Below are 22,717 nucleotides of genomic sequence, written 5' to 3' on the forward strand. Positions count from 1 at the left end.
CTTCCTCCTGCCTGGGCTCTCCTAATCCTTTCGAGCACGGTCTGTTCCTCCTTCTCCTCTTCCTCCTTTCACCTGCCCTGCAGAACCCTGCCCAGCCCAAGGTGGAAGTTTTCCTAATAAATACGGAGGTTTTTCTGGGACAATATAATTGCCTTTTAAAATATGCACTGGTCCAAATCAGAGCGTTTGCTGTTTGTTTGGCTGCACCCGCTGAGGGGGGGTTTGAGGCCATTTTGCTATTTTATTTCTTGGACTGGTGGCAGTGGCTGGCCTGTTTCCACGTGTACACCATGCTGTGACTGTGTCCTGAAAAGAAACCCCGTCCAATCTCAGAAAGCCATTCATTCCCCCTGCCCCTCCCTCAGCCTTTGCCTGAGATGAGTCAAGCAGATGGTACAATAAACTATAATAAAGCACATAATAAGCGAGGACAGCCGGCGGGATTTAATCGCAGGCAGGAGGGAATGAGTCACTTTGGGGGTCGGTATACGCAGGCCACCCGGCGAACCCCATGCCTCTCCTTCCTTTCCTGGCCCCGCATTCTCCCCAAGGTGCCCTCTATCCCTCCATCCACACAAGGTCTCCTCTATCCAGAAGTGGGATCTTGCAGGTGTACCATTTTTGCTGCCAGGATTGGGATAACTGACTGCCATCACCCAGCTGCTGGATGCACTGGGGCATTGTATGGGAGAGTTGTTATCCTGAGTAGGGGCCACCTTTCATCAGGCCATGCCCAGGCTTAATGGGACCTCTCACTCTATTTGCCTCTCCGGCTGAACATAGTCTTAGCCCGCTCCACCCCCGCCCAAGTACTTCAAGCGTTCTCTTGCAACAGCTCAGACTACTTGCTATATAGAGCTTATAGAAGGGGGGGCCTCCTAGGGCTCCCCATCCCCTGCCAGATCTAGGTTGGTAAGGATGTGGTCCCTAGAAAACCTCTCCTATCTCTCCCATCTGTCCCCTGCCGCCCTTTCCCAAGCCCAGCCCTCATGTTTTATACTTGTGAATCCATCCTTCTGGGACAGACTCCATTCTAAGCTCCCTCTGCCTGATCTCATCTGGGACTTGTTCAATGCTCTCTGTCTCAGAGTGAGTCTGCACTTGTGTGTCAGCCCCAGAGGGCACAAACAACTCTCTGCCACTCTATGCTGCCATGCTCTGATAGGAGCTCAATGAAGGCTGGAGGAGGAGGAAAGAGAAAAAGAGGGGGGAGGAGGAGGAGGAGGAGACTGAGGGAAAAGAGGAGGGAGGGGGGGAGTAGAGGAGCAAAGAAGAGGAGAGGGATATAACAAGAAGAGGAGACTGAGAATAATAAGGAGGAGGAGGAAGAAAATGGAGCGGGAGGAGAGGAAGGGGAAAGGAGAGGGAAGAGAAATTGAGGAGAAGATGGAACAGGAAGAAAGAAGGGCAGGAGATGGAGAAGTGGAAGGCTAGGAGAGAGAAGGAGAAATGGAAGGATAGGAGATGGAAAGGCAGAAGCATTTATTTAGCACCTACTATATACCAGACACTACACTAAATGCCTTTTTTCTACAAATACCTCATTTGGTCCTCATAGCAACCCTGTGAGGTAGGTGCTATTATGAGCCTCATTTTACAGTTGAGGAAACTGAGGCAAATGGAAGTGAAGTGACTTGTCTAGGGTCACACAACTAGCATCTAATTTGAAATGAGGTTAAATTTCAACTCAGATCTTCCTGACTGCAGGCCCAGTGCTCCATCCACTGTGCTACTAGCTGCCTGTTAGAGATGGAAACGGACAAATGGAAGGATAAGAGATGGGGAAGGAGGAGGAAGGAGGAGTAGAAAAAGGAGGAGGACAAGGAAGAGGAAGGAGAAGTGGTAAGGGGAATGGAAAAATAGGAGAAAGAAGTAGAGGAGGAAGGAGGGAAGGAGAGCAGAGGATGTGGAGGAGCAGGGCCAGAGGTAGGAGGTACAGGGAGGGAAGAGAAGGAGAGCACACCTGCCCACCTGGACTTACCTGCTTGAGGATCTGGGCAGCCATGGTGTGACTGCAGTCAAATATGATGCGGAATTCTCTGCCTCTTTTCATCTCCTTGAGCAGGGGCCGGGAGTCATCAGAATCGATGGGGAGCTGGCGGATCTTCAGGCGGATATTGTAGCGCGATGGGGCCATGATAAGTTCCTGCAGCCGGATGAGGCCTTTGGGGAGAGAGGTCAAGCAGTGCGCACACACAACACACACACACACACACACACACACACACACAGAGGCCAAGTTATTACCCAAAGGCATCTCCTGATCCAATATACCTTTCACCCCCCAGCTATGCCCCATCCTTGTTGGGTACAATGCCCAACTAGTCCTTGGGTTCAGACCCCTGGAGGCCGATGCCTCCCTATGCCCTGTGCAATGAGAGCTCATGAGCCTAGGAGAGCCTGAAAAATCAGGCTGAACAATCAGAGTTAGGGAGGCTAGTTGGCTTTTGGGAAAAGGAGTTGGTGTGGACTTGTGGGGTGTGTGCTGCTCTAGGTGGCCTAGGCCCCTGTCCAGAGAATCAAGAGCCAGTCAGTATTTGTGAATATTGAGTCCCATTGTTTCTTCCCTAAAACAGGGAATTCCATCCTTCACCCTGATGTCCTAAAACATCACTTAAACCAGACACTTTTAGAGGAACTCAACCTCACAGTCACCAGCCCCAAGTCAAAATCACCTCTTTAAGATAAGTGGCCTCTTTAGGTCAAATGAACTTCCTGCTGGGAAGAGAAATGTGTCAAAGTGATGGGAATTTTTCTACAGCTGGAACTACAACACTGAGCTTGGGTCTAGAGGGCCAGTGGCTCTGGTTCTGCCATTCATTTGCTGTGTGACCTTTCAAAAAGTATCCTCCTATTTCACTGCCTCAGTTTCCTCTTCTGCAAAATGAGGGAGTTGGACCAGGAGCACAAACGTAGTGCTACAAGACCATATAGATCACACAGTTCATAGTCACAGACTTAACGTAGAGCCAGAGGGGATCTTCGTGGTCATGGAGTCAAACCCCAACATTTTATAGATAATGAAACCGAGGCATGAAAAGGTAAAATGACTCATCCCAGGTCACACAGCAAATAAATATCTGAGATGAGATGCAAACCCAGGCCTTCCTGACTCCAGGTCCAGATCCCCATTTACTAATCTAACCTACAACACTGATCCGGAGGAAGGTCAGGCTTATGTTACTAGTAGGTGTTTGAGGCAGGATTTGAACCCACATCTTCTTGATTCCAAGTCTGGTGTTCTCTGTCATCAGCAGCAGTAATTAGTTAATTGCTTAATAATAGTTGGTGCCTTCTAGCTAGTTTCTGAACTGAGCTGAGTCAATGTCCTCATTGTGAGTCCCAGAGACATTAAGTGACTTGCCCACTGTCACACCAGTCATAAAGAGTCGAGCTGGCATTTGACCCAAAGTGCCATGACTCTAGGTCTAGTGTCCTTCCCTTCCATCAGACGGCTGTCTCCCCCACAGACCTCCAAGACCTCTTTCAGCTCTGACATTATGTGAGATGTGTCAGATCAACCTTGTTCTAATTTCTGTTTAATCCTGACACTCAGTACTGGTCTTGTGGGCTCCGCCTTCCTGGGTTTTCATTCATGTCCATAAATGTCCACTCACAAATGAAGCCTGTTAGGGAGAGAGTGCTCAGGATGCTATGTGAGGACCCAGCCCTCCTGGCCCCTGGGCCAGTCCACGGCACCTACTTCATTGCCTCTCTTGTACCATGTGCATCGACCTTGGGGTGGGGCTGGGCATCTGGGAAACCACAACTGAGGCCACAACACAGCCTCTAGGAGGCTGTAGCAGAACCTCTTTGTCAAGCTGAGTACAGACTGAGCCTGGTGTATCGTGACCCACATTCTCCAACAGGAAATGTCAAACTTGTTTCCCATCAGAGGATCCCTGGAGGATGCCGGGGTACTGCTTGGCTCTCCATAGTAAAAGCAGGGGGCAGGAGGATGGGAGGAAGCAACAGGACTGTTTCCCTGGATTGTCAGCAGTGAAATTTCCTTCTGGGTTATGTCTTTAAACCAACTCTAAAGATAGATTATCTGCAGTGAATTTTGATTACTTGTGAAATGCTTTGCACATTTCCCACCCTCCACGAGCCTCTAATGGCCCTGTGAGCCAAGGTCGTCTTCTGCCCATTTTGCAGAGAAGAGAAGTGAAGTTCAGTGATATGACTAGGCTCACCCTGGCTGTAAGTGGCAAGGCTAGGCCTTGAATCTAGGCCTCGCGATGTGGCCCCACCCCAAGCCCTTTATCTCATAAATTCAGACTCATAATTCATCACAGCTGGCAGGGGCCCCAGATCACCTAATCAACCCCCCCCCATTTTTCAGGAAACCAAGACAGTCACATAGCTAGAAAATGACATTACCCGAGCTGGGCTGAAGCGAGCCTCTCTGACTCCCTGCCCCCAGCATCTTTCCTCATACTGTGCTAGCTTCCTCTGGCTACCCGGGATACTTCTGAGTCACTTCCCTCCATCATCCTGCAAGCTTTGGGTGGGTTGGGGAAATCTATGCATGGAGATGATTAGGGGAGTAAATCTACGCAACAACAAAAACAGGGACAAACTCTTCTCCCCGGGGCTTTTCTGCAGCACCAATGTGAGACAGCCCAGGGGTGAGATTGGAGTCAGAGGAGCCAGGTTTGAAGCCCTGCTCTTTTCCTCGGGCAATGAACTTGGGGAAATCCATGAATTTTTTCTGGGCCTCGGTCTCTTCATCTATTAAATGGGTTTTATAATAATAGTTGTAGGGATCACCTCACAGGGTGGTAAGGCTCAAATGAGATGATGTCTGTGAAATATTTGGAAAAACCTACAGCAGAGACTAATCTTGGAAGTCCCTTTCAGCTCTGAATCCTCTGCAGTCATAGGCCCAGAGAATGTCTTTTGGACGGCGCTGCTCTGTCTGTTTTTCTCTGTTTCTCTCTGTCTCTATCTCTTTATTTGTCTCTTTCTCTGTCTATCTCTGTCTCTTTATCTGTCTCTTTGTGTCTCTGTTTCTCTCATTGTCTCTATCTCTGTTTTTTCTTTTTGTCTCTGTCTCTGTGTCTGTCTATCTCTCCCCCTATTTCTCTGTCTCCCAACATTACAATTGGACTCTGTTGGGTTAAACTCAAGCTAGCTAAGTGGCTCAGTGGATATAATACTGGATCTGGATTCACAAAGATCTGAATTTGAGTCCTGCCTCAGAAACTTCCTAGCTGTGTGACCCTGGGCAAATCACTTAGCCTCTGTCGGCCTCAGTTTCTTCATCTGTAAAATGGGGATAATAACAGTAGCACCTATATCCTGGGGTTGTTGTGAAGATCAAATGAGATAATAATTATATAGCTCCTAGTAAATCTTGAAACACTACTTAATATTAGTTATTATTACTGTTGTGGTTATTGTTCTTACATGCCCCAAATTGAACTCATCTTTAATCCCATCTGTTCTGATTTCTTCGTTTTTGGTCATGGCCTCTTCATCCTCCCAGTCACCCAGACTCAGCACTCTGGGCATCTTTGACTCATCCCAGAGGACCTAGGTTCCTATCTTGGATCTGCCACTTACTAGCTCTGTCAACGTGGTCAAATGACTTAACCTCTGTGGGCCTCAGTTTCCTCATCTGTAAAATGAGAGGGTTGGACTCAATGGGCTCTGAAGGCATCTGGGTTGCACAGAAGTTAGAGCACTGGGCCCAACTTCAGAAGACCTGAGTTCAAATCCAGCTTCAGATACTTACTAGCTATGTGACCCTGGGCAAATCATTTAACTGCCAAGTGCCCCAATTTCCTTATCTATAAAATGGGGATAATAACAGCACCTACCTCAAAGGGTTGTTGTGAGGATCAAGCGAGGTAACATTTGTAAAGCACTATAAAAATGCTACAGGGAGTCTTTGGTGGCACGGTGGATAAAGTACCAGGCCTAGAATCAGGAAGACCCGAGTTCAAATCCTGCCTCAGACATTTTATGACCCTGGGAAGCTTCTACTTCCTAATATATAAAATGAGGATAATTATTGTACCTGCTTCCCAGAGTCGTTGCGTGGATCAATGAGTTAACTTCTGTGTGCCTCATGGCACTATACAGGGTTTCCCAAAAGTTTCATGCAGTTTACATTTTAATAGATCAAAACTACACCAAGAATTTGGGGATATCTTGTATATAACCACTACATATACATATCACTAGTCTTGTTTATTCCCCATAATTTATAAAATAAGGGCCTGATCCTGGCATTAAAGGCCCTCAAGACCCTGGCCCAAGCTCACTATTCCTACCTGGCTGTTAGTGTGTTTCGAGGTCCCCGGTTCCTAGGGGCCCCCAAGGTTCACAAAAGCAAACTCACCCTGACTCTCTTCCCTCAGAATGGAGAATTGGTCCATTTACAGTCTAGCATGGGTGTAGGGGAGGGGGAGCAGAGGTGAGGGATGAGCACTGTGGGTTTGCATGGCCTTGGGTAAGTCTCCTAACTGTATAATGAGATATTAGACTAGATGGTCTCTGAGTTCACTTCCAGATGTAAATCTATGTTTCTATCATACCATAAGGTTGAAGGATTAGGGGAGAGGAATTTTGAAGAGAAGGAAACAGAGAGAGAAAAGGTTAGTTTCGATAACTTCAAACTGTTTTGGAAAGGAAGGAAAGGGAAGAAGCATTTATTAAGTGCCTACTATGTACCAGAAACTGTGCTAAGTGTTTTACAAATATTATTTCATTTGATCCTTACAACAAACCTGAGAGGTAGGTGCTATTATCCCCATTTTACAGTTGAGGAAACTGTGGCAAAGGCATTTAACCTCTGAGACAAGAGGTTAAGTGACTTGCTCAGGATCACACAGCTAGTAAATGTCTGAGGTTAAATTTGAACTCGGGTCTTCTTGAGTCCAACCCCATGTGCTCTACCCACTACACCCACCTAGCCATCAAAAAGATGCAAGTGGTAGAGAGGGGAGAAAGTAAGGACCATCAGTTGTAGGTTGCCATAATGCTGGTGGAAAGAGTCCTGAGTTGGCCAACTTGATCCAAATCTCCGCCCTTCTGCTTCCTGGGTAACTTTGGGAAAGTCACTCAGTCTCTCTGGGTTTGAATTGTGCCTCCAGTGCAAAGTCAGGGTTTTGGATTAATCTGACCTCTACACTTCCTTGGAGCTCTATGCTTTTCTGATCATCCCTTTTCTTGTTATCCCATTTTTTTGGATTGAACTTCCCATTCTCAGCAAAGGTGCTTGCGGCATTTACATATCACCTGAGGGCCTGTGGTGACAGGAAGCTGCTGCCTGCTTAAATCTGAAGACAACTGAAGGGGACAATTTAAGCTGAAGAATCAATCACTTGGTGCCATGGAAAGAGTTTGGGACTGGGATTCAGGAGACCTGGGCTCGGGGTCTGGGCTCTAGTACTGACTCTTGATGTGTAGACTTACACAAGCGCCTTCCCCTTCTGCGCCTCAGTTTCCCCATCAGTAAAATGAGGGGGGCAGTCTAGACTACGTCTGAATGACCTCCTAGTTCTAACATTCTCTGGCTGTAACTAACCAATGAACATTTATTGATTATTTACTATGTACAAGATCTTTTAAATCCTTTACAGGGGAACCAACCTATTGGGGACCTTCTTCTAGAACTCTTTTTAAAAGCTCATTCATATTTTTATTGATGTACATCTACATATTTTACAGACATATATTTTATTAGTGTATTTAATATATTGTTTAATATATAATAAATTTAATATATTATATAAACACTTTTATATATCACTTACATTTCCCAATATATCCCTCCCAACTTTCCCTCCCAGAAACCCAGCCCTTATAAATAAGAATTAAAAACCTAAAAGAGAAAGGAGGAAAAATTCAGTGAAACCAACCAACATATCGACCAAACCCAGGATAACATAAGGTGTCCCAAATGTCTTAGTTCAGTTTCAAACTACTGAAGCTATTTTAGTCTTAACTAAAAAGTACTCTAAGACTTTTTTTTTTGTTTTTGGAGGGGGGAAGCAAGGTGGCACAGCAGTCAGATCATCTGGCTGGGCCTGGAGTCAGGAAAATCTGAATTCAAATCTAGCCTCAGATACTTATTAGTTGTATGACCCTGGGTAAGTCACTTAACCTGTTTGTCTCAGTTCCTTATCTGTAAAATAAGCTGGAGAAGGAAATGTCAAGTATCTCTACCAAGAAAACCCCAATTGGGGTTGTGAAGAGTCAGATGTGACTGAAACAACTCAAGAACAGCAATAACAAAAGGCTTTTGGGACACACTGTAGTGTTCCATACCTGTGGTTTCTCACCTCTTCCAAGACCTCTAGCTATCTCAACATTATGAGGGTGTGGGTTTCCTAACATTTGTGGGAGAGTATGGGCAAGAGTCATGAAGGATAAATATGAGTGCTGTCATCTGGCAAAGAGTAAAGAGATACCTGACCCCTTCCGACTCTAGAGGTAAGTGGCATCTAGTCAGAGACCTCTGAAGTCACCTAGTTCCTCTCCCTCACTTTATAGAGGAGGAAACTGAGGCTCAGACAGGCCCACTGGGACCTAAGTGACAGCAAGACCATGTAACTAGTAAATCAGAGAGCCAAGATTTGGACCCAGATCCTCTACCTTTGAATTCAAGTTAGAAGGCAGGAGGAGCTCAGAAAAGGGACCTGGGGTAATCAGAGAAGGCTTCATAGAGGAGGTATGACTTATGCAGGGCCTTAAAAGATAGATAGACAAGAAATAAGCAAACATTGCCTACAGATGACATTGAGGGAATGACTTATATTTCTACAGCATATTAAAAAGCTGTTTCTTCACCCCAATCCCAGTGAGCTCTACTGTTCTAGCACTGTTATCTTTAATAAGGGAGGAAAAGGACAGTCAGAGAAGTTAAATCATTTGTCCAGGGTCACACAGCTACTGAAAGTCAGAGCCAGGAGCACTCATCCCTGCCAATCTGAATGCAACATCCTTCTGTTGGAAAGGTCACTTTTGTGACTTCTGAGGGGAAGGTGATTTTCACAGCAATCTCTCCCAGAAGTCTGGCATTGGAGGGCTTGTGAGTGGTATGGCTGAGGATGGATTAGGGAGAGGGAGAGCCAACCCTATGGGGCCTCTGCCTAAGAGGAGAGGAAGCAGCCATGGACCAAGCCCTTGGGTTGGCCTCTTGTGAAGGTGAGTTGGCTTACACGGTGTGTGTCCAGCCATTCATGTTGTGAGGCCTGGGGGATTTGGGCCATTCCCTGGGATCCCTTTACCCTGGCACCTACCTGTGCTGTCATCATATACCACAGTTGCTGACCGCCATTTAAGATACTGGACAAGGTCAAGGATGGCATGGCTGAGGGATGCGTAGTCAGGGTAGAGATTCACGTAGAAGGTGTCTTTGTTATCCAAGGGATGGTGTTTCCAACGTAGCTGGATGTGGGGCACTTCCAGGGCATTGCAGATGGACTGGACTGCGTTGGTGCAGGAGCCCTGGGAAGGTCCAAAAATGGCTACGACCCCTAGGGCCAGCTGGTCACAGGCTGTAATGGAGAGGAGTTAGTCAGAACATTGAACTGCAGCAGGACCACAGTGTCCTATAGCTACTGACACACAGCACAGGTATGTGCTACTTCCCTGAGAGAAAAGGGAAGGGTTTGGAAGAGGTTACCAGTGATACAGCTGTCACTAAACATGTGATGTAGAATCATTACTTTCTAGTCCTTTTGTGTTTTCTGTGCCAAAAATCTCAGGAGGCTCACAGCACCGTCTAGTGATCAAACCTTTCCCAGGGACACCCACAACATCAGGGAACACAGGCGCCTAGGGAAAGCCACGGAGGTAACCAGATTTGACAAAGCAGAATTTCTCTGCTACAATGAGTTCTTATATGGCTCTCTTGCTGCATCCTGTCAACATGCTTGGCTCTTTAGCCTTAGTATTAGGGCCAGTTTAGTGAGCTGCCCAGGTTCACAAATCAAGTAAGTGTTTGAGGTTGGATTTGTACTCAGATCTTTCCGACTTCAGGTCCAGTGCTCTATCCACTGCACCATCTAGCCACCTAAACTATCATTTGACAACAGACAGAAGCTTTTAATTGTCCAGACCATAAAATGTTTATACAATGTTGAATGTGTTCAATCACCCTAGCACAAACCCATGCTATCCAGGCCACCTAGCTGCATCTAAGTGGGAAGCTCAAATGAAATCATCTATATAATGTGTTTTTCATGTTTCACGATGCTTTACAAACGGCAGCTATGATTACGTACAAGTCTTGTGCATTCTATGCTCACAGTCTCTCTCATATCTATTCTTTCCTTTCTCCTCCCACAACCCCAACCCTAATGGTGTCCTAGTGCATGGCCTCATCACCTTTCACCTGGACTATTGCAGAAATCTCCTAAATTGACTCCTTGCCTCCAGTTTCTCTCCTGTCCAATCCATCCTTCAGACCACTGATTGATACACAGGTCTGACTATGCCACTCTGTGGCTTCAAAGGCATTTGGCAGTTACTTAAAACCTGATAAATCACTGGAAGTCTTCAAATAAGGGATGGATATTCCCTCTTGGGAGATGCTGTCAGGGAATTTCTGTTCAGATACAGGTTGAACCAGATTCAATTCAATTTATAGGACCATAGGAATGTAAGCTTAGATGTAGAAAGGATCCTAAGGGGCATGTGGGGTCCAACCCCTTCATTTTATAGGTGAGGGTAACTTGACCAGGCTTGCACAAGGGGCAAGAAGAGGTAGGATTCAAATCCAGGACCTCTGACTCCACCTCCATCACCTTTGGCATGGTACCACACTGCCTCCAATTGAATTCCATCTGATAAACCATTTGACAAAGCCCCTACTATATGCAAGGCATCATCATGCTAAGCCCCAGAGAGAGAAAGGCAGAAAAGAAGATAAGTTCCCTGCCTCAAGGAATTTATGTTCTAGTAGGTATTTGTTTAGCTTCTCCTAACCTCAAGATTCATAGATCCTGGAATGCACTAGCCCAGGCTGCTAGCACCTTCCCCACAAAATTACCTTGTATTTATTTTATATATGTCTATATACATACTGTCTCCCCCTATAGAAAAATTCTAATAATTAGAGCCATCCCAAAGTGAAATGGGGTAGCTTGAAAAGTAGTAAACTCCCTAATACTATTGCATTTATTTGGAAGGATAGCTTGGCATAGTGGATCATGTGATGACTTCTGAGTCAGTAAGAATCTGAGTATGAATCCCACCCCTGAAATGTATTAGTTGTGTGAACATAGGCAAATCACTTAGTCATCCTGGGTGTCCGTTGAAGCTGCCTGAAGGCAAAGGTTTTTCATCTTTTGTTTTTGTATCCTCAGCACCTCATAGAGTGCCTAGCACATAGTAGGGGCCTAATACAAGTTTGCTGATTGATCAGTTGATTGATGGACTGGTGCTGATAACTGAGGATGATTCTGGCAAAGCCCCAGCCAGCACCAACCCTACCTAGTTTCATCCTGTATAAAGGTGGGGGCAGGGACACATTGCCAGAACGAGAAATTAGTCACCACCTTTCTCTTTTTTCTTTCCTCCTGCGCCTCTGCCCCCCTCTCTCCCTTTCCCCTTCCCCTCCCTGCACCCTCTGCTGCACATAATGGTGCTCTCAGAAGAAGGAGTCAAGGATGGAGACTCTAAGCAGCAACTTCTGCACTTGCTGCAGCCAGGCACCGCCCCCAGAGTTCTCAGGGCAGCAGGAGGCCCCTATTCTAACAGCACTCAGAGCCCGGGCAGTAATTACATTATTATATGAGGCTTCAATTTCGAATCCATTTTCTGGCCATTTCCCTATGACTCTGTGGCTCACAGTTGTCACTGGAATCCACAGTCTGAGTGCAGAGTGGTTTTTCTCCTTCTGTGGCAATTGTAGTTAAAGCAAGAATTATCTCAATCAATTTGTGTCTTAAAAGGAATTGAGCAACCCAGAGAATAAGTGAAGGGACAGGAGCCTGGGGAGTGCTGGGTCGATTCCAAACTTGCTCTGCTTTGGCCGGGAAGAGAAACAGGCTCAGTCTAAGTAGTATATAGAGAGGCTTTGTAGCCTGCTGGCTGGAGGCCGGGCCCCTCTGCCGGCCCTCTAGTCTCCTTTCATGAGGCAAGGCCACGCCTGGGGCTTCAGAGCCTTTGACCTTCCTATGACCATGGGACCTGCACTTAACTGTGGTTTAGGAGGGCAAAGTGATCAGTTCCGTTGCTGACCACCAGTCCCTCATCTCAGAATGCACTAGCCTCCTCTAGTCAATAACCCTGGACAGCGTCATCCAGCTGTTGCATCCCTAAGGGTCTCTGATCAGCAAGAAAAGAGATGGACACGCTCTGGGTACAGCCTCAGAACTTGTGAACACTCAGAAACTGCAGCTCTACTCACAGGGGTGCACAGTCTTCTTTCTTCCCCCTGTAATCCCCATTCAGAAGACTTTCTAGGCTGGTTGGACTTGACTATTCAATCAACAATCCTCTATTAAACACCTATTTCATGCCAGGCACTGAGGTAGGTTGCTAGAGATACAAACACAAAAATAAACAGTTCATGCATTGAAGAAACTTATATTTTAGGGGTTCTTAACCTAGGGCACATGCATTTTGGTTTTTTAAATATATATTTGATAAGTATATTTATAATTAGTTTGTAATCTTATATATTTTATTTTTTTGCATTTATAGACATTATTCTGAGAAAGGGTCCACAGATAACATTAGGGAACTAGAACACAAAAAAGCACTTTTATGGGAGGAAGCCACATGCACACCTAACATAGTCAAAGTAAATAGAAGTTTATTGGTGGGGTAAACCCTAGCCACTGAGGGGTATCAGGAAATAATAATAATAATAACTAACATAGTGCTTACTATGTGTCAGGCACTGTGCTAAGTGCTTTGTAATGTATATCTTATTTGACCCTCACATTTTACAGATGAAGAAATTGAGGTAAACAGAGTTAAATGACTTGCTCAAAGTTTATAGTTATTAAGGCATGAAGCCAAATTTGAACTCAGAACTTCCTGATTCCAGGCCCAGTGTTCTGTCCACTGTGCCACTTGGTTACACCTAGGAAAGACTGCATGTAGCAGGTAACATTTGAACTGAGCTTTAAAGGAGGGTAGAGATTCTAAAAATCTGAAGTGAGAATGGAGTGCATCCCAGGCATAGGGAAAGTCTGTGCAAATCCAGAGAGGGACTGGAGATGGAATGTCACTGGGGAGGAAAAGTGAGACCAGTATGTGTGGCTGGACTGAGGAGTGCATAGACTACAGTATAGACTGTGGAACTATGGAATAAGCCTGCAAAAGTTAAGCTGGAACCAGGTGGTGAAGAACTTGAAATGCCAGAGGAGTTTGAGAACCAAAGGAAATATGGATGAGGGAGTAAGGGACGTGGTCAAACTTGTGCCTTAGGAAAACCATGTTGGCAGTCATTTGGAGGATAGGCTGAAGCAGGAAGAGACTGGAATCAGGGAGATCAATTAGGAGGATATTAAAGTGATCCTGGCAAGAGGTGAGGAGGTCTTGAACTAGAGTGGTGCCCATTTGACCAGAGAGAAGGGGATGGATGGGAGCAGCTGTGGAGATAGAAACGACAAAATTATGCAACTGATTGGATAAAGAAGTAAGGGAGAAAGAATAGTCAAGGTTGATTTCAAGGTTTGGAACCATAGTGGAAGGAGGAAGATAGAAAGTGACCACTTAGGTTTTTTTGGGTTTGGTTTTGTTTTGTTTTTGGTTAGGCAATGGGGTTAAATGATGCTAGTATTATGTGTCTGCAGCCAGATTTGAACTCAGGTCCTCCTGAATACAGGGCCGGTGCTCTATCCACTGCACCACCTAGCTGCCCCTCACTTAGCTTTGCTTAAGACTTAATAGTAGAGTGGATCAGTGGAATAGGTTAAATATGCAAGACACAGCAGTCAATGACTATAGTATTCTATTATTTGATAAACCCAAAGACCCCAGCTTCTGGGATAAGAACCCACTCTTTGAAAAAAACTGCTGGGAAAACTGGAAAAGAGTATGGCAGAAACTAGGCATAGGCCAAAATCTTACACCATATACCAAAATAAAGTCAAAATGGGTTCACGACTTAGATATAAAGGCTGATACCATAAGTAAACTGGGAGAACAAGGAATAGTTTACCTATCAGATCTATGGAGAACAGAAGAATTCATGACCAAACAGGAGATAGAGAACATTATGAAAAGCAAAATGGATCATTTTGATTACATTAAATTGAAAAGTTTTTGCACAAACAAAGCCAATGCAATTAAGATTAGAAGGAAGGTAGAACATTGGGGAAGAATTTTTACAACCAGTCTCTCTGATAAATGACCAAAGGATATGAACAGACACTTCTCAGATGAAGAAATTAAAGCCATCTATAGTCATATGAAAAAATGCTCTAAATCATTATTGATTAGAGAAATGCAAATCAAAACAACTCTGAAGTACCACATCACACATATCAGGTTGGCCAACATGACAAAACAGGAAAATGATAAATGTTGGAGAAGATGTGGGAAAATTGGAACACTAATACATTGTTTGTGGAGCTGTGAAATGATCCAATCATTTTGGAGAACAATTTGGAACTATGCCCAAAGGGCTACAAAAATGTGCATACCCTTTGATCCAGCAATAGCACTTCTAGGGCTATATCCCAAAGAGATCAAACAAATGGGAAAAGGACCCACATATACAAAAATATTCATAGCAGCTCTTTTTGTGGTGGCAAAGAATTGGAAATTGAGAGGATGCCCATCAATTGGGGAATGGCTGAGCAAGTTGTGGTATATGAATGTAATGGAATACTATTGTGCTATAAGAAATGATGAACAGGCTGACTTCAGAAAAACCTGGAAAGACTTATATGGTCTGATGCTGAGTGAAGTGAGCAGAACCAAGAGGACTTTGTACACAATAACAGCCACAGTATGCGATGACTACTATTGTTAAACTGAACCCTTCTCAACATTACATGGATCTAAGACATCTCCAGAGGCCTTGGGATGGAAAATGCTGTCCACATCCAAAGAAAGAACTATGGAAGTCGAACCGCTATCACTTATTTTTACCTCCTGTTGAGTTTTGTTTCATCTTTCTGATGGTTCCTTCTATTGGTTTTAATTTTTACTTACAACTTCACTAATGTGAAAATGTGTTTAATAGGAATGTAAATGTAAAGCCTATATCAGACTGTGTACCATCTTGGGGAGGGTGGGGGGGAGGAATGGGGAGAAAATTTTCAACTCAAAAGCATATGGAAGTGATTGTTGATAAATCAAAATAAATTAATAAAATTTAAAAATGTAAAATTCCAGATACAATAAAAAATTTTTTTTAAAAGACTTAATAGTAGAGTTTAGCCTTTGATTGAGACAGCACAATTGAGTGTATAGTGGGATTCATTTTCTGAGGAAATCCACTGCCCCCACGGAGGGGTCCCACAGGCTTCTCCACGTGCCAAAATGGTCCATGACACAAAGTAAAGAACTCTTGTTCTCTGCTGTCACTCTCATTTCTTGATTTCTCTTCACCGAAATGTCCGCCAACCTAAGTTGTCTCTCTCTTGGACTATCACCCACCCAACTAACTAACCAATCAACATACATTTATTAAGCTCCTACTATGTGCAAGGCACTGTGCTAAGTGCTGGGGATACAAAGACAAAATGTCCTCAAGGAGCTTACCATCTAGTTGGGGGATACAATATGGTATTGTGGAAAAAGTGGTGATTCTGGAGGCAGAAAATCTGGATTCATACCCTACCTCTGCTGCTTATACCCTATGTGACCTAGAACAAGTCACTACAATTTCTATGGGCCTCAGTTTACTCATCTGTAAAATGAAGGGTCTGGAGTACATTGTTTCTGAGCTGGTTTCCTTCCAGGTCTAAATTTATGGTTCTCTGGTCATGAGATAAGTAAATACAAGATATGTACAAAATGAAGGCATAGTGATGGGGGGAGGGTACCATCAACTAGGGGAAGCATGAAAGGCCTCTTGAAGGGAGCTAAGGGTAGTTAATAAATGTTTATTAATTTGAATTGAATATTTAAATCACAGACTTGCCTGTCTGAAGCCAGAGCCTGAGCCTGAGCTCTGAGATTGGGCCAAGGTGAATGCAGGGTCCTTTGTCCCTATATTTCACAGGCTCCTCTACCTGTCACCCCATGCTGGGCACTACTTTGTGAATCTGGCTTTTTCAAAGAGAGGCTGAGGATCTCTGTGACTCTTGTTGGAAGACTCTGGCTTTAGCTCAGAGCCCCAGGAGACTTTCATCAGGAGGCTCTTGGAGGGAGTGCAGGAAGCTTAGACACTCTCAAAGCAGTCAGTTTGGCTGTTGTAGGACTATATACATACATATATATATAAAATAATGATAGTTTCAGTAAGATCCCAAGTGTGGGAACCTGGGAGGTGGTATGGACAAAGCAAGGCTCCGATTCCTTGAGGTGCCAGGGAAAGGAGGGAACCACTAACATGCCCAGCTTCACAAGGCTATGATCTTTTGCACTGAGCCAGGTGTTCCAGGCCTTGACCCAACAAAAGTATTGCTGAAGGTATTCTCAGGTTATGTTCTCATGCCCTGAGGGAACTTACTTGAGAACTTGGACTGATTGGCTGAAATTTGTCTTTTCCCACATCCTGAGGGGGGGGGAAAGTCACATATTCAGGGTCCTAATCTTTTCTCCTTTCTCTCTTCCTCTATTTTTTCTCCTAGTTTATTTCTATTCTTCCTCTTCCTTCTTTCTCCCCATCCCATTTTTCCTTCCCACCCTCGCCTCTGTCTCCATCAATTTTCTTTTCTCCAGCTCTGCTTCCCCTTCCCCTTCCTCTTACTCCTCTCATTCTCTTTCTTCTACTTCTCCTCTCCTCTTTTCCTCACTTTCCCATTTCTTCCCTCAGCCTTCTGCTTCTTTCCTCTCACTTTTACCTCCTCTTCCACCTCATAGTTGGAAGAGCCTGTGCTCAGTAAAGAATCCTCTCTAAAATATCCTTCAAAGGATGTCCATCAATTGGGGAATGGCTGAACAAGTTGTGGTATATGATTGTTATGGAGTACTATTGTGCTATGAGAAATGATGAGCAGGATGGTTTCAGAAAAACCTGGGAGGACTTACATGAACTGATGCAAAATGAAATGAGCAGAACATTATACACAGTAACAGCAATATTGTATTACGATCAACTCTGAAGGACTTAGCTATTCTCAGCAACATAATGGTCCAAGACAATTCTCAAGAATTTATGATAAAAAAGTCCTATCCACCTCCAAAGAAAGAATATTTGGAGTCTGAATTCATATTGAAACATACTTATTTTACTTTCTTTATTTTTCTTGTTTTTTTTAATCTATGTTTTCCTTTGCTACATGGATAATATGGAAATGTTTTGCATGACTTCACATGTATGATCTATGTCAAACTGCTTTCTCAAGGTGAGAAGGGAAGAGAAGAAGAGAATTTGGAACTCAAAATTTTTAAAAAAACAAATGTTAAACATTTTTGTAATGTGATTGAGAAAAATAAAATAAAACAAAGAAATATGAAAATAATATAAAATATTCTCCATTGTGATTATCCTGTTTTTACTTGAAAACCTCCAAGGAAAGGGAACCACCACCAACTCTTTCCACTTTTAGATAGCTATAGTGGTTAAGAAGTCTGCCCTTCTGCAATTTCTATCCATCATTACTAGTTCTGAGCCAAGTTTAGTCCCTTTTCCATATGTCACTCCTTCAAATACATGATAGATGTGATAGACTGTTATCATGTCTTCTAGCTTTTCTCTCCAGGCTAAACACTGCTCCTTTCCAGTTCCTTCAATTAATACTCACATGATCTTGAGACCTCCTACTGTTCTGATCCCCTTCTGCTAGGCACTTCATAGCTTATCAATGGTATTCTAAAATTAGGTGCCCCAAACTAAAGATAATAGCCCAGTTATAGTCTGACCCAGACAGAGTAAGGTGAGACTATAAACTCTTCTGTTTTGTTGGTGATTAATGAATGAAAAAACATTTATTAAGCACCTACTATGTACCAGATGATGCTAGACACTGTAGTGAAACAGTTCCTGTCTTCGGGGGAATTACATTCTAGTAGGGCTAGATAAGACATAGAGGGGGGGTTGTAGATAGCAAAGAGAGTTTCAGAGTATGGGGAGTCACTGGGATGGTGAGTAGAGTAAAAGATCAGTCAGTTGTCACACTTTTCCTACTAGCCACAATAGCACTGATTTGATTACTCTTCCCAGAGCAAGAGGTGGGAAGGGAGGTAGGAGATGTCAGTCAATCAACATGCATTGATTAGGTGCTTACTGTGTGTTATATGCTGGGTATACAAAGAAAAGTGAAAACACAGCTCCTCCCCTCACAGATCTCACAGACTATGGAGGAAAAAACAGCACTGTCACTAATTAAGTGTAGAGTACAGCAGGGAAAATGGCAAGGTCTTCATGCTGGGCAGACCATGGTTTCCAGGTGGTTGGGTAGATGGTAGGCGAAGCATTGTCTGAGACCAACCAGATATAGATAGGTGACTTTGCACTCACTCACCCCACAGTGAGCACATATTACCCAGCCCCAGAAGAGAATTCAAAACTGAGTGTATTAGCTTCCCCAGAAAGAAAACATGGTCTCTAGAGGTTTGTTCTGAAGAATTGCTGTTTCGGTACCTCTCGACATAGTCTAAGATCTCATAAACTTTTTTGGTTAACATGTCCCATAGTTTACTCATATTGAACTTGCAGTTCTCTAAAACCTCCAGACTTTTTTCATGGGGCGGGAGCCAAGATGGCGGAGTGAAAAGGTAGTCGCTCTCACTCTCCCCTATCAACCTCTGAAAACCCAGAAAATATCACCCAAAAAAAAAACCCTGGAACACTTGAACTAGAAGAAAGATGAGGAGCAGCAGTGCAGCAGCCCAGCAAATGGGTCTCCCAGTGCCTCAGCAAAAATAAGGGAGGCAGAACTACAAGGGGCCCCAGGGGGCCAAGTACCCTGCGGCATTCATCTGAAAGGAGGTGAAGAAAACAACCTAAAGGCTTCCTAAAGCCCTGGCCTTGCTGATTCCAACCCAACACCAGGTGAGCTGTAGGAGCCCTGAAGCCTCCAATTGTGAAGAAATCCTGAAGCCCAGGTGGTAGAGCAGGCAAACACCAACACCTGGACCTCTGAGTGCCTCAGTGAGGGCAGGGGAACTGGAGGAAACCAGATCAGAAAACCACCAGGAGCCTCGGCACTCCACAGCAAAGGAATCTCCTGGTGCATTAGCTGAAACGAGGGAGACAACACTGCAAGGGGCCCCAGGCAGATAAACATCCTGCAGCACCCATCTAAAAGGAGCAGAAGAAAGCTAAAGGAAAGGAAAAGCAGGCAACCTAGAATTGCCTGAAAGTTCCAGCCTTGCTGATTCCAGCCCAACACAAGGTAAGCTGCCAGAAACCTACAGCCTCCAATTCCCAGCATAAGAGGCCCCAGCACGCAAAGCCAGTGACCAAGACCTAGGCTCCCAACACAAGAAGCTTGGGTCAGTACCCTCTGTTCCCCAGCAGGAGAGCTCAATCTCTTTAAAGGCCAGGGAATAAAGAAACACCATGAGTAAAAAGAAATGTACCATAGATTCATATGAGAAGAGTGAAGATCAAGACAGAAATTCTGAAGAGGACAACATTGTCAACAAACCCACATCTGCAACAACAAAAGGAATATGAACTGGTCTGAAGCCCAAAAAGCCTTCTTAGAAGAGCTCAAGAAGGATTTTAATAGTCAAATGAGAGAGGTAAGAGTCCTTCAAAAACACAATTGGCCAGTTGGAAAAAAAATACACTGAAGAAAACAAGTCCCTAAAAAACACAATTGGCCAGTTGAAGAAGGAAGACAAAACTAACAGAAGAGTATACTGAAGAAACAAGTCCCTAAAAAACACAATTGGCCAGTTGAAGAAGGAAGTACAAAAACTAACAGAAGAAAACAATCTGTTAAAAACTAGAATTGGACAAATGGAAACTAATGTCTCTATGAGAGAGCAAGAATCAGTCAAACAGAAAAAAAAAATGAAAAAATAGATGAAAATGTAAAATACCTCATCAGTAAAACAACCGACCTGGAAAATCGACTCAGGAGAGACAATTTAAAAATTATTGGACTACCTGAAAATCATGATGAAAAAAAGAGCCTGGACAGTATCTTTCAGGAAATCATAAAGGAAAACTGCCCGGAAGTCCTAGAACCAGAAGGGAAAATAACCATAGAAAGAATCCACCGATCACCACCTGAAAGAGATCCCAAATTGACAACGCCAAAAAATATAATAGCAAAATTCCAAAATTACTAGATGAAAGAGAAGGTGCTGCAAGCAGCCAGAAAGAAAGAATTTAAATATCATGGAACCACAGTCAGGATTACACAGGACCTTGCAGCTTCTACATTAAAAGACCGCAGGGCATGGAACATGATATTCCATAAGGCAAAGGAGCTTGGAATGCAGCCAAGGATCAATTACCCAGCAAAAATGAGCATCATTTTTCAAGGGAGGAGGTGGATATTCAACAAAATAGGAGACTTCCAAACTTTCCTGATAAAAAGACCAGAGCTCAACAAAAAATTTGATCTTCAAGTACAGGACTCAAGAAGGATACAATATGTTGTAAGGGGGGGGAGCGCAGCTGTCTAAACCCCTACAAGGGAATATGAGACTTGCAACCCTTGAGAACTGTATTGTTATTACACCTTGTTAAAGGAGTATACATAAAGAGGGTGGATATTAGTTGACTTTGATGTAATGATAAAAAAAAAATCTAATCAGACTTTTTCCATGGGAAGTGCTGTCTAGTCACCCCTTCCTCAACTTAGATTTGTGAAGCTGATATTTTGAACCTAAGCATAAAACTTTATATTTATCTCTACTAAATTTCACATTATTCAATTCAGTCCAACATGTCACCTTGTTAATATCCTTTTGGATCCTAACTCTGTCACTTGACATCCCTCTAACTTTAAGCTATCATTTTCTGATTTGCATAATCTTCAAAATTTTGTTAATGTAACATTCATCCACATTATTAACAAAAATGTCTAACAGATATAGCACAATTCCTAGCACATTGAAGGTGCTTAATAAATGCTAGTTGACTAAATGGACCAACAATGGATTTCTGGAGCACTGCATTAGACACCTCTCACAAGCTAATATGTATTTCTTAATGACTATTCCTTCAGTCTGGTCATCCAGCTTCCTCTTATCCTTCTTTACTCTTCTCTCCTTCTTACATTTTTCTCTTCACTTTCTTCCTTTTACCATCTTGCCCCTCTCTCCATCTATATTCCTTTCCCCATTCTCATGCTTTGTTCCTTTCACTAGTCCCTTTCTTTTCCTCTCCTGTCTTTCTGTCTCTCTGACTTGCTACCCCCAATAGTTTCTACCACTTTCTTTTCTCCCTCTTTCTTCTTCTCTCTTCCTTTCCCCTTCTTTTCCCTCTCTTCCTTTCCCTCTCTTGCCATTTTCTCCTTTGTCATTTCTCTCCCCCTCTTGTAAGTTTTCCTCATATATCTTCCTTCCTCCTCTTCTTTTCCCTTTCTTTTCCCACTTTATCTTCTGCTTTTCCCTTGCTCTTCCTTTTTATCCTCCTCTTCACCTCTCTTTCCTTCTCCTTTCTTCTCTCCCTTTTACCTTTCATTTTTCTCTTTCTATCATCTCTTTCCCCTCTTATTTCCCCTTCACCTACTTTCTTCCTCTTCTTCACTTATCTCTCTTTTTTATTCTCCCTCTTTTATTTCCCTTTCCCTCTCTTCTTTTCCCTCTCTCTTCCTCTCCCATCTTTCTGTTTCCCCTTCTCTCAATTGCTACCCCTAACAGAACTAGAAATAAATACCTCTAATGCCATATTCTTAGCTATGGTTTTTTAAGGCATTTAGGCAGTTGAGGCTAGAGGAAATTCTTCTTCCCAAGAAGGATTATCTCCTCTTCTACTTTCTTTTTCTTCACTTATCTCTCTTTTTTTCTTCTCCTTCCCTCTTAACCCCCTCCCCTCTCTTCTTTGACCTCAATCTTCTTCTCCCTTCTTTCTTTTTCCCTCTCTTCCAATTGTTTCCCCTAACAGAGCTCTAAGTAAGCTTCCTAATTCTTATGGGAACACCAAGGATCTCCAACTCCTATTCCCATATTTTTGGCCATGGTTCTAAAGCCTTTAGGCAATTAGGGCTAGAGGAAATCCTTCCTCCCAGGAAGAGATTGGTTAAAGATTGCAAACTTACCTTTCTTAGTGGCTTCAAAGCTGTCATGAAAATGTATCCTCTGAATATCATAGGTCAAGGTGGTATTGGGCAGCAAAGTCCTATTTCTGTTGATGATGTTGGCAGAAAATCGGAAGGCTTGTTCCTCTGCATTCATGACCTGGGCATTGGGTCCATCTGCATACTCAAAGATTCCTCCTGCAATAAAGAGGCCTTGGAGTTAGCTAAACTGAGAAACTCTCCTCTGTCTTCCCTAGGCAAAAGTCAAACCCACAGCACTCAGAGATCAGGGAGGGAGAAGGTCTTCTTGACTCCAGGCCCACCAATCTATCCACTGCAACATTTAGGGCAGGGCCATTTTCCTTTTGTTTTAGTATCTCTGGATCCTAGGCTAGGTATTTAATAAATGCTGGTTGGACTGGAATGGATTGGGAGCCAACCTTCCCCAGAGAGGGGGTACCCACAGCTGTGGAAACAGAATAGGATTA

General features: G+C 43.7%; 1 protein-coding gene across 1 annotated transcript in view; it reads right to left on the bottom strand.

Moving 5' to 3' along the window:
* GRIK3 (glutamate ionotropic receptor kainate type subunit 3) overlaps positions 1-22,717 on the bottom strand; it is a 311,709-nt gene that overhangs the window by 121,166 nt on the left and 167,826 nt on the right. Inside the window, 3 exon segments of the mRNA XM_078145457.1 lie at positions 1,982-2,163; positions 9,252-9,509; positions 22,251-22,427. Of these exon segments, the coding sequence (XP_078001583.1) occupies positions 1,982-2,163; positions 9,252-9,509; positions 22,251-22,427 (617 nt within the window).

This window comes from Phascolarctos cinereus, unplaced genomic scaffold (genome assembly GCF_003287225.1).
Source record: "Phascolarctos cinereus isolate Bilbo 61053 unplaced genomic scaffold, phaCin_HiC Scaffold_726;HRSCAF=1367, whole genome shotgun sequence".
NCBI lineage: Eukaryota > Metazoa > Chordata > Mammalia > Diprotodontia > Phascolarctidae > Phascolarctos > Phascolarctos cinereus.